The sequence below is a fragment of the Erythrolamprus reginae genome, chromosome 5, assembly GCF_031021105.1.
Source record: "Erythrolamprus reginae isolate rEryReg1 chromosome 5, rEryReg1.hap1, whole genome shotgun sequence".
NCBI lineage: Eukaryota > Metazoa > Chordata > Lepidosauria > Squamata > Dipsadidae > Erythrolamprus > Erythrolamprus reginae.
In genome coordinates, this window is record NC_091954.1 from 56,902,305 (window position 1) to 56,915,376 (window position 13,072).

At 39.2% G+C, this 13,072-nt stretch overlaps 1 protein-coding gene across 2 annotated transcripts in view; it reads right to left on the reverse strand.

The window, feature by feature from the left end:
* The window catches only part of CASP7 (caspase 7), a 32,166-nt gene that overhangs the window by 4,411 nt on the left and 14,683 nt on the right, over positions 1-13,072 (reverse strand). For both annotated transcript variants that reach the window (XM_070752679.1, XM_070752678.1), the window contains exons 3-6: positions 8,080-8,228; positions 5,312-5,440; positions 4,534-4,709; positions 2,621-2,759 (exon numbers count right to left, since the gene is read on the reverse strand). In XM_070752679.1, coding sequence (XP_070608780.1) covers positions 2,621-2,759; positions 4,534-4,709; positions 5,312-5,440; positions 8,080-8,228 — 593 coding nt within the window. The remainder of the gene's footprint in view (positions 1-2,620; positions 2,760-4,533; positions 4,710-5,311; positions 5,441-8,079; positions 8,229-13,072) is intronic.

Genomic DNA, 13,072 nt, shown 5'->3' on the forward strand with positions numbered 1-13,072 from the left:
CGAAGAGCAAAAAGTTGTGAGAACGGAAGCTGAGCTTCCTTCTTAGCGCCTTCCAAGTTTTCCGGCAACTGCAGCGCCCTGCCCGGCTGGAGCCTCCCTGGCGGCGGCAGCAGGTGAGCTTTGGGGCCTGGTGGGAGGGTAGCGGCAGCGGAAGGGCGGCGCGCAGTGGGAGGGTGATGGCGGCAGCAGTGGCAGCCGCAGCGGGTAGTAGCCATGGGGCAGCGGCAGAGTGGTCAGCTGTGAGGCAGAGCTCCGGAACAAAGGCACGGACGGCGGCGGCTGGACATGCTAGAATTGCGTGGCTGGCACTTGCCTGCTGTCTGGGCCGGGACGGAGGCTTCAGCCCCACGTCCATGCCCAGCGCAACGCCAGCATGTACGGCGTCTAGCAACACGTCTAGCCGCCGCCGCCTGTGCCTCAGTTCCGGAGCTCCACCTCACAGCTGACGACCTTGCCGCCGCCCCACGGCTACTGCCCAATGTGGCTGCTGAGAGAAAGAGAGAGGGAGAGAGGGGGGGAGAGAAAGAGATAGCAAGAGAGGGAGAGAGAGAAAGAGAGAGGGAAAGAGGGGGGAGAGAAAGAAAGGGAGAAAGAGAGAGGGGGGAGAGAAAGAGATAGCAAGAGAGGGAGAGAGAGAGAGAGAGAGAGAGAAAGAGATAGCAAGAGAGGGAGAGAGAGAGGGGGAGAGAAAGAGATAGCAAGAGAGAAAGAGAGAGGGGGAGAGAAAGAGATAGCAAGAGAGGGAGAGAGAGGGAGAGAGGGGGAAGAGAAAGAGATAGCAAGAGAGGGAGAGAGAGAAAGAGAGGGGGGAGAAAGAGATAGCAAGAGAGGGAGAAAGAGAGAGGGAGAGGGGGGGAGAGAAAGAGATAGCAAGAGATAGCAAGAGGGAGAGGGGGGAGACAAAGAGATAGCAAGAGAGGGAAAGAAAGAAAGAAAGGAAGAGAGAGAAAGAGAGCAAGAGAGGGAGAGAGAAAGAGAGAAGAAGAAAGAGGGGGAAGGAGGGTGAGGGAAAGACATAGAGGGAGGGAAGGAGGGAGAGAGAAGGAGGGCAAAAAAGAGAGGAAGGAAGGGACAAACAAAGAGATGGAGAGAGAGGGGGAAAGAAAGAGGAAGGGAGAGAGAGAAAGAGGGAGAGAGAAATAGAGCGAAAGGGAGGAAGAGAGATATTTTTTTGTCCAAACTTTTTTTTAGCCGCCCCCCCCCCCCAATGTTCCCCAGGATTTTCTAAATGTGAATAATGTGCCGCCGCTCAAAAAAGGTTGGGAAACACTGCCTTAGAACATGCTTCTGAGTCCCTTGATGGACCACTGATGAACATATACTAATCAATCATGGCAACCTTCCATTTTATTTTTTTAAATTCCTAGTAGTTCTTGACATGACCATTCATCTAGCAACCATTTGAAGTTATGATGGCACTGAAAAGTGTCTTATGACAGGTCTTTGTCCTCATGACCATTATTTGACTCACTGAACGACTTAACAATGGAAATTCCAGTCTGAGTGGCGGTTATAAGTTCTACATAAATGATATTAGGCAGAGATATGCAGTCCTACTGAAAGATGTTTTTTATGAGTATAAGTAAACATTGCTTTACTTGCCAACAGCTTGCATTTTGCTGGACTTGCATAGAAGATCCAAGATCTTTGAGAAAATATGTGTTGGAGTTAAGGAGAAATTGAAGAATTTGCAACAGAGTAAAGGCCTGTGATAGCAAACCCATGGCATGCATGCCACAGCTGGTAGGCAGAGCCCTCTCTGCGGGCACACCAGCCATTACCCCAGTTGAAGCCCATTGTGCATGCGCTGGGGTGGAGCTTTCCTTGATCTCAGCAGTTTCCCCCTAACACGCCCTACCTTTCTTCCCCCAGCGTGCCCTAGCTTTCTCCTGCATTTCTGCAGCCTGTGCTTTCCCCAATCTCTGCAGGCAAAGTTTGGGGAAGACACGTGTGACAGGAATGCAAGAGGAAGCCAGGATAGGCTGGGAAGAGAAACTGTTGAGATCGCGTAGCCCCTCCTTGTCCATTCTGGGTATTAAAAGCATCCTGCACCAACCTGAAAGCTAAAATGGGGGCTGGGGTGAATGCACGGGAACGGGGATGCAAGTGCAGGAAACGTGTGCATGGATGCAGGTGCATGTTCAGGCGGTGCTCACATTGAATTTTGGGGATTGGGGCATACGTGTGTGCATTTCGCATGCATGTGTGTTCCTTGGGCACTCGGCACTAAAATGGTTAGCCATCACTTATGTAGGCAGTTTTCACTATCCTACCATTATCTCTTTCATCCACACTTGTACGTGCCTGGGATTGCACAAGTTTAGAAACAGGCATGTTTTCTTTATAGAACTGCTGATAGGCTAGTTGTTTCTATTTATATAGTTGTGATATAACAAGCCTGCCCTAATTATCTCCAATAATTATATCCCTTATTGTTTTAGCACACATCATTCAATACCTGCTAAATGCTTAATCATCACTAATATGTAGCATTTCCCATTAAAATTCACTGTTAAAAAAAACCCCTTCCCCCCAAAATAGCCTCTATTCAAATTGTATCATACTTTATACGCCTGACTCAACCTATATCAAACTGTTACTTTTTCCTTCCAAAGTGTACCTGGTACAGTGGAATATGCATACAAAAAATCTGCTTCAACTGGAATCTTGTATCTTGGATTGGCATCCATTTCCAGATTGTCATTTGAAGAGCCTGAATCTGTCTGAATCCCATCATCAAATTCAGATCCGCGGCATGCCTGAAACCATAATAGCAATAGCATTTAGACTTATATACCGCTTCACAGTGTTTTACAGCCCTCTCTAAGCGGTTTACAGAGTGTCAGCATATTGCCCCCAGCAATCTGGGTCCTCATTTTACCGACCTTGGAAGGATGGAAGGCTGAGTCTACCTTGAGCCCACTGAGATTCGATCTGCCAAGCTGCTGGCAGCTGGTGATCAGCAGAAGTAACTTGCAATACTGCACTCTAACCACTGCGCCACCAAAGCTCCTTAATGTTAAATAGTAGGCATAATTCTCATATGTGTAAATGGCACATAGTAAACAAAAATTATGACACATTATGATAGTTCTCTAGCAAATTCATGTGGCAATTAAAGAAATATTCACACGTGGTATAATTAAATAATGTTCATTAACTAATTCCACCTGGATAACCACTGAAGTGATATAGAGTACATTAACAGCTTTTATCATTGATCAGTAAGTGAAGAGTTCCATCAAAAATAAGTCTGAAGGCTGCAGCATAAATGTTCCAGTTGCATTTCATTTACCAGACTATGCAGAAAGGCCAGGCTGTAGCTAGTGGGCATATGATTTATTATTCATAAAGTATCCAAAATTATACTCACGCCTAGCTATGGGAGATATATTTGCCCCTGGGCTATCCAAAATACATAATAACTAAGAGAAAGTCTTGTCACAAAGATAAACGGGCTGGAGAGATAAAGTTGCAAAGATTTGGCAATTATGCTTGAGATGTAAAGCTTCCTTATTCAAAGCCAAAATACTGGCCCACAATTCTCATTGAATTATGTCAACAAAATTAATCTTGGCCCAGCTATACTTAGTATCCTTCCCCACTCTGAGGAACATTGCTCTATTATAAACAGTGGGCAACCACATCCCACAAAAAGGTAAAAGGAGAACAATCAGGTACTTTCTTCAACCTATTATGGCATGTACAGTACAAAAAGGGAAACAATTAGAATTTTCAAGGCATGATGACGACAGCTCAGATTTTCTTCAAAGATCATGTACAAAGGTACATTATATAATATTTTACAAGAAAACGTGAATGTTGGACCCGTTTTTACTTGAGGTTTTGGTGCTGTTTTAAAACATATGGGTATGTCAGGCTATTGCTAGAGTTAGAAACATAGAAGTCTGACGGCAGAAAAAGACCTCATGGTCCATCTAGTCTGCCCTTATACTATTTTCTGTATTTTATCTTAGGATGGATATATGTTTATCCCAGGCATGTTTAAATTCAGTTACTGTGGATTTATCTACCACGTCTGCTGGAAGTTTGTTCCAAGGATCTACTACTCTTTCAGTAAAATAATATTTTCTCATGTTGCTTTTGATCTTTCCCCCAACTAACTTCAGATTGTGTCCCCTTGTTCTTGTGTTCACTTTCCTATTAAAAACACTTCCCTCCTGGACCTTATTTAACCCTTTAATATATTTAAATGTTTTGATCCTGTCCCCCCCTTTTCCTTCTGTCCTCCAGACTATACAGATTGAGTTCATTAAGTCTTTCCTGATACGTTTTATGCTTAAGACCTTCCACCATTCTTGTAGCCCATCTTTGGACCCGTTCAATTTTGTCAATATCTTTTTGTAGGTGAAGTCTCCAGAACTGAACACAGTATTCCAAATGTGGTCTCACCAGCATTCTATATAGCGGGATCATAATCTCCCTCTTCCTGCTTGTTATACCTCTAGCTATGCAGTTGTTTTGATAAACATTCTATCCTTTAAGAATTAAAATCAGCAAACACCTTCTTACCTGAATAAAGAACAATTTGGGTTTTCCAATTAGGCTTTGGCATTTGTCTCCTCTGAAAAGTATCGTCAAATCCTTGATTGCCATGAATGCATCTGTGCCATAGATACGGCCTTCATCTCCATGGCTTAATAAGATGCAGGAAAAACAAGCAGCATCACTGTGATCTTCATTGGCAACTATAAATCAACCATATATTCCATTAAATAGAAATAGCACTTATATATTGCTTCACAGTACTTTACAGCCATCTCCAAGAGGTTTACAGAGTCAGCATAATGCTGCCAACAATCTGGCCCCCCAGTTTACCAACCTTGGAAGGCAGGCAGGCTCAGTCAACATTGAGCCTGGTGAGATTCGAACTGGCAGTAAGCAGAAATAGCCTGCAGTACTGCATTCTAACCACTGCGCCGCCACAGCTCAAAAGAACATGTCACTCAGCTCTACTTAGCAATAACTAAAAAGGGCATTTCTCTGTGTATAAAAACAGGCCCATAAATAATCTTAAAACAATAAATAATCTTAAAACATTACAAGTGCTGAAACTGGTATACAATTTGAGGATCCTAAAGCTCCAGAAAAGGAAGTTGATATGTGATTTATTACTGTTTTCCTCATTCGGTGCCAATGTGCTGTAATTTTTGGAATTTCCAGACACCTGGTTATGCATTTTTAATAGTTATCCCAATGTATCAGGTTGGCATTAACTTAGAAAAAAAGTTTTCCAAATTGTTTTTTAAGCTAATAATTAAGAGTCCAAGTTAAAAAAAAAAATCAGTACCTTCACCAAGAATTTCCCTCATTTTCTTACAGCTGAGATCATTATAGATGGAAACCTCAAAACCAATGTCCCGAAAACATTTCTGTAAGTCACCAGCATCTTTGTCGGTACCATTTCGTATAAACATCCCTGAGCCAAAACAAATGAAAGTCACAACTGGCTATGTGAAATAATATGTATTTTATACAAGCAATTTTATAACATATAGCTCTGAATAGATTGCACATAATACTTTGTCTAATATTTGCTGAAATCCAAATTATGCTATTTTTACTTTTCTATAGTGGCAGGAAACTGTAGTGAAAGGGATGAGCTAGTAACTAGAATTATGCATGCATGTTGTGACTAATCATGGACATAATTAAAATAGGTAAATAAGAATTACTTTAAAATACAATGAAAGAAACAGAAGAACAAAACCCTCCATTAAAAGATAGAAGCAAACTACGAAATATATAATCAAAATGCAAAAAATCCTCCAAAACAGCTTCTTGGTATTTAAAAATAATTTTTCAAAACCAAAAACATTTGTAAATAAAAAAGTTTTAATTATGGCTAGCATGGCTAGACTACAATCAGCATCTACTTGATTCTTAGAAGATTACAAAAAAAAATGTACAGGTATCAATGGCATCTCTACCCCCATCCCAAATAATTTGTCACAGCTCTATTTAACAGCCTGGTGGAATCAGAATACCGGTAATCATTCTAAAAGGCACAATGAACAGAATGGATCACAAGTTGAATTTAAACTATCCCCCCATAAAAAACAACAACAACCAACAACCGTAGACAAGCTTGGTTGTTTATATTTCTACATTTATGTGTACTTAGATTTAACAGAGATTTGGTTTTTGATAGATATAACTTCCCCTAATCTGCAAAAGTGAGATTTACTGTATTTGTTTTCATTAAAAAAGCCCTCTACGCTCCAATACAAATATCCTTGGTTAACAACCACAACAAACTAATAAGCAAATGAAATCACAATGAACTAAACAAAGTAAAGGTCTGAGGATCCTGTACTGCACAGAGCATGGCCACCTGCAGCATCTGGCTGCAGATTTGTTTTGGGTACAATTCAAGATGTTGTTCCCATAAAGGCCAATATGGATTGGGACCAGGTTATCACAAGGACTCTGTCTCTACCCACGTGCATCCACAGCGAGGAGGCAAAGAATGTTGCAAGGAGGTACATCTGGTGGGACTCAGAAGAAGAATCTTTTCTGTGGTGGTAACCTCCCTTTGAAACACTATGCCAATGATGGTGAACCTTTTTTTTCATTGGGTGCTGAAAGAACTTGGGTGCATGCTATTGCGCATGCGTGAGTGCCCACACCCATAATTCAATGCCTGGGGAGGGTGAAAACAGCTTCTCTCGCAGGGCCCGGTGAACCTCTGGAGGCCAGAAACAGCCTGATTCCCAACTTCTGGTGGGCCCAATAGGCTCATATTTTGCAGTCCCCAGGCTCCAAAGGCTTCCCTGGAACCAGGGGAGAGTAAAAACGTCCTTCCCCATCCCTCCGGAGGTTTTCTGAACACCAAAAATGCCCCCCAGAGCCTCTGTATGAGCCAAAAATCAGCTGGCTGGCACACACATGCATGTTGGACCTGAGCTAGGGCAACAGCTCGCGTGCCAGCAGATATGGCTCGGCATGCCACCTGTGGCACCCATGCCATAGGTTCGCCATCACTGCACTATACCCTTGGAGATTAGATGGGTTCCTACTTTGACATTCTTTTCCAAGGACTTGAAAACCTGATTTTGCGAACCTGTTCAGGCAACTTAGAATGAGGTCAAGTGGCTTGTTTTCTTATATACTCACTCTTAGTATATGAGCTTTTATTTTTTGTAAGACTTCCAGCGTCATTGAAAGAGAATGGCTGGCCATATAAATTCTCTAAATAAATCAAAATTTAAAAATAAATCTATTGCCTTCACTACATATCCATACCTGCCTTGCATAGCACTGTGGCAGCCACTATGTAGCCTTCTGCACCTGGAAGCAGTTCCACCCAGCAGAAATCTATCTGCCTGCCGGACTACTTGCAAGCACTGTCAGTGGTAATGCTGGCAGGAAGTCACCAGTACAAGGTTGTTATTTCCTGCCAGCATTACTACTGATGCTGCTTGCTTATTGAAAGCAGCCATAAGTCACAAGTCCTTGCGTAATGAGACACAATTCTAAATAACAGAAAGAGGACTGCTGTTGTTAAACTACGTGGTTACGTGACATCACATCTTACTATTGCATTGTGCGGCAAATAGAAATTAGTTCCAACTACTGCCATTAAATAAGGTCCACTTATAGATTATTTTAACCTGTGTCAGGTTTGTACTAACAGTGTTGGCTAACCTATGGCATATGTGCCATAGATGTCACACAGAGCCCTCTCTTTGAGCACGCATGCCATCACCAGCTGCTCTTCCACTTTCCGTCATGTGCATGCACACCGGCCAGCTGGTCTTCACGCAAAAAACAGCTGGTGTCGGAGCAGCTGTCCGGTGTGCATGTGTGCGATAGAACCCAGAAGAGCAGCTACCCGCCACGCACATGCACACTGGCCAGCTGATCTGTTCCGATGCTCCAGCATGCATGTGTTCCAGTTTTGGCACTCAGTGCCGCAAAGGTTAGCTCTCACTGCACTAAAAGCAGATGTTAATTAATATCATCACATAGTGATATTACCACTTATTAAAAGTATTCAATTTAAAAGGTTATTACTGTATAAGAAATTAACGCACGGATATAAGAATAAAGGTGTACCTGTTTCTTTTGCAAAGTTCTTATTGTTTATAATAATGCATTTACCAAGCTTCTTATAGGCTATATTATATTGGAATGTAGGGATAATAATCCGATATTGGTTACCAGGAGAATCCTCTGGTTTATCTTCCCATTCATTCTTCTTTTTTCTGTAGAAATGCAATTAAATGTTATTGTGAAAAGAAGAAATGATCTCCAAACAATCCGATAATTACCCATCTGCTTAGTGAAATTAAAACACACATTATTAAAATGGCTTGTAAACCTATGAGTGCATTACTCACAATGTAGTGAGGTCCAATGATGGCTTCTTGAGAAAATCCAAAGCCTCTTTCAGAGGTAAAGGACCAATCCCTTCATTCAAGAATTATGCATCACTAAAACCATTCACACAACATTTCCAGGCCATTTTATCAATCAGAAAGAAAAAAATAATTTTAAAAATCGTGGGCTATTCACAAAGGAAACCTCCAGTGATGGGATTAAAATTTATATCCTCCCCTCACCCAATTCTAAGCACAGGACCTTTTAGGACATAATTACCTTTTAGGATGGATTAATCTACCATTATTAGAATAAGAAAGACACCAGGCTCATTACATTGCACAATCCCTGCAGCATTTCAGAAACTCTATAACAATCCTGAAAGTCAAAGTCACTCTGTCCTGCATCTGGAAGGGTGTGGTTGGGAAGCATCTCCAGTTGGGACGGTGCCGTGATTGGACCATGTGATGGACATGTGGTTGCTGGAGAGGGGACTTGGACTTTTCTTTGGTAGGGAAAATCTGGAAGCTTTCAGATTTTCCCAGATGTGCCAATATGACCTCCCTAATTAAAATGGAATTTGGGGGGCAGGGGGGGGGAGAAGGGCCACAGATTTAAAGAGTACATGGCTGAGCTTACAGTCCTGAAGGACCCACTTCCTCAGGCTCAACATATTCAAACCACCGATATACACTTATATACGGGTTCAGAGAAGAACAGGTAATGAAGATTATCAGAAAACTGGAGAATAAGTCCTATATAACTATACAGTAGCAACTCTACCTAAGAACGCCTCTACTTAAGAACTTTTCTAGATAAGAACTGGGTGTTCAAGATTTTTTTGCCTCTTCTCAAGAACAATTTTCCACTTACAAACCCGAGCCTCCGAAACTGGCAGGGAGAAGCCTCCGTGGGGACTCTGTAGGAATCTCCTGAGAGGAAACAGGGCCGGAAAAGGCAGGGAGAAACCTCCGTGGGGTCTCTCTAAGACTCTCTTGGGAGAAAACAAGGCCTCCACCCTCCCTGTGGTTTCCCCAATCGCACACATTATTTGCTTTTACATTGAATCCCAATGGGGAAAAAATGCTTCTTCTTACAAATTTTTCTACTTAAAAACCTGGTCACAGAACAAATTAAATTCTTAAGTAGAGGTACCACTGTGTAATATTTCCCCCCTAGATCCCACAGATAACGTCTACAGTAATTATCAATTAATAAAATAAATGTTCATCATAATTTTTGCTAATTTGTTATCTTTGAAGGTTAACCCTGCATTGACTAAGGGAGATTTTATTCCTTTAACTTAACTATATTTTATCCTCATTTTGTTCCTTATGTATACTTTTTAACAGTATTTGTGTTTTCACCATAAAATGTATATGCTTTAACAATACTGTACTTGTTTCATCACCATTATAAAATGAGTGTACAATGGAATTATAACACATGGAGACATATTTCAATTGAGTGATAGGAAAAAAGAGCAACAATTCAACAGTATAACCAATTGCCAAGACAGGTAATAAATATTTTTCATTAATGGGCTAAGTGGAAGAAGCTAGATAACTACTTGCCAAAGATGTTTTAAGTTTCATTTCTTAATTACCTATTTGGACCTTTTTAACTCAAGATTTCTAGGATAGAGCTAGGTTTCCCGGTTAGTCCTTTGTCAAAGGACATCCAGTAATACAAACAAAATCCCACCCAATAAGCAGACATCATCATTTTGACATTTATTCCGATAATCAATATTTTTTTAATCTCAGGAACATTTGAAGTTACATTTTATCTAAGAGGTGTCATTAAGAATTCACGGACTAGTTGTCAAAGATCAACTTGTTTCCATATTTTCTTCATCTATTTTAAATAACAGTATGTTTAGGACCATGTATATCCCGACTTAGATTACCGGAAATCACCCAAATTTTATGAATGTTTGGCAGGACATTAAGGAAGTAAATTTGCAATGTACATGTCACACATTTTGGAATTCCCTACATTGACAAAGCAAATGATTAACTGCCTTGATAATACTGCCGTACTGATCTCTGAAATTGTCATCAAAATTACAATTTTTCACTTAATAAGAATAGGTTTTATCTACTTTACAGCTTTATTTTGATTATCGAGGCTTGATACAAATAACACAAATTAATATCAGACATAGCCTGACTACTGCTTTATTTTACACGTTCGTTTCTTTAATTTTCTAACAAATGTATGATTCTACACTTTACCCTTTTATTGTCACTATAAGATGATTTTTCAAATTTTAATTTAATATTTAACATTAGACAGTTAAATATCTAACATCAGATAGATGTTAGATATTTCCTCTCCCATCGAGTGAATAGGAAAAAGAAAGAACGGTACCTTGGTTCTTCATCAAGTGGTACACTACTCTGCATCTGAAAAATACGTCCACCTTATGCTGAGCGATAGTTATCTTTTCTAATAACGCAAAAGCATCTCATCATGCTCACACAACAGCAGAAAACTGAAGCAAACTGCAATGTGTTCACAGACTCAACAATTTGTCTGTGTCAGCAATAGGTCACGCTGGACTTTTCTATAAGGCTATTGAAAGGGCCGTTACTATGACCTAGCGCGTAGCTGAGGTCATGTAAGCCTCTTCTGCACCAGTTGAAAGGCAGAAAAGATGTACTTGCATCAATGCTCTTTTATTATTGCACTGTTGTTAGAATGGGAGAATGCATACAAAAGGCAGGTACACCATACTGTACATTCAAGCAGGATGATATATCTTTTAAAGCCAAGATCCAATTTAAAATATTTATCCTCACAATTTACTAATTCAAAGGGGGAGAGGAAAACGTTTCCAGTACATTTAAAGCAGTACTATAGAATTTCTTTATTACATTTTCATATTTATTAACCACTGGTGGTGTACAATACAACCAATAAATAAAACAACATATAAAAGATATCATTAGGTATCATTAAAATTAAATTAGATTTAAATTTTCAAAATTATAGAATGACAAATATCAAAATGGGGAGGCGGAAATTATAAGATGGCCATTTAGAGTTCTCAAGGGACTTACTTCTAAGAGTTACTTGTAGGTTCATTGATTTATGCCCTTGTTAAATATATGTTATGTCCTTCTGTCATATAAAAATGTTATACTCATTACATTTTTTTTTACATATCTCCAACTGTTTGGTTACAAATCTCTATTGAAAAACAATTAAACTAATTAACTACTAGGAGAGCATCAGTTTGATGGAAAGGGGTAAAATAAAACTAATATAAATTAAGTATAGAGAAAATAAACATTCTAGAAAAATAATATGGTGGTGTAAATATCATAGGGTGCAACAAGTATTGCACAAGTATTTTCCACAATACCCGAAGTAAGAAAATGGTAAAACAAACATAAAATGTAAAGAATTAACTCACAAAACTAGATAAGCATTAATGAAGATGAAATAATTTAATTTTTGAATGTTTTTGAATCTTTAGTTTAAACGTTTTGTGTGCATGTGTACAAACACACACAGACACCCCTACTTTTTGATATATACAAATGCTTCAATCATGTAGTGTAACAAATATAAATGTGAAAAACCTTTTAAAAATAGTCTGTTTTTATTAACTTGCTTCACAAGTATCTGAAAACAAATGTTTTGCCTGCACTGAGGCAAACTGCTTCACTTCATTTAGATCTGTTATATTTTCAAATAAACTATTTTATATGCAAATTAAAATGAAAATAATGATAAAAAATAGAAAACATTAGGGAAAAGGATACATAGAAGCTCCTTTCAAAAAGGGTTTATCCTAATTTTTCTTATTTATTTTTATAACTATTTTTATAAGTATTATCATTTTATTTCTTATATTTTTATCCTGCTATTATAACTGTTACTTGATAAGTAATTCAAGTCAGTGAACATATAATACTCCTTCCTTCTATTTTTTCCACAACTACAATCCTGTGAGGTGACTTGGATGGAACGTAACCAGTTACCCAGTCGACTTTCATGTCTAAAGCAAAACTAGAAGTCAGTCTCCTGGTTTCCTACCAAATATGACTTTTGAACGGAATTATGCATATACAGTATTTTGTATCTATTTCAAAATAGAAAAAATATGTATGATATAGGGACTTAGAGAACTGACACACAAAAATATGATGTACGTATAAACTGGTCATAAACTTATTTGAACATTTGTCATATCCCTTTACCATATGTCATCAGCTGAGATTCTAGAAAAACATATTAGTACATTGCACAGTTGATAGAATAAAAAACTGTGATACTCTTTTTATATCTGTATAAAACTATCTGAAGATTCTTACTAAAAAATTACATTGGCCTGCCACCTTGTGGTTAAACCATGCACTTTTAAAAAATCCCTTTAAAAACCCTGCTGTTCTGTTCGGGTCTGTGAGACCCGAAATCAAGGTTTGAGACCCTGTAAAAAATTTTCCCTGCATATCTGAAACTTGAAATTTCATGACTTTTCATCATTTCAGGGGTTCTCTCTATGAGAATTTTTTTGGGGGGGTGGGAGGTTTCTTTCTTGCTGAAAAAAAAAACCTCCCTAATGTTATGTTCCCGGGTCACCCTGACCCGGACCGAAAACTCTTCATTTGCAGTGCTTATGTTTGGTCTTTTTGAAAGCTTTTTTCACTTGGAAAGTAGTCTGAACATTTCTTCACACAATGGAATGAAAATTGAACTGAAAAAATTAATCCTTATT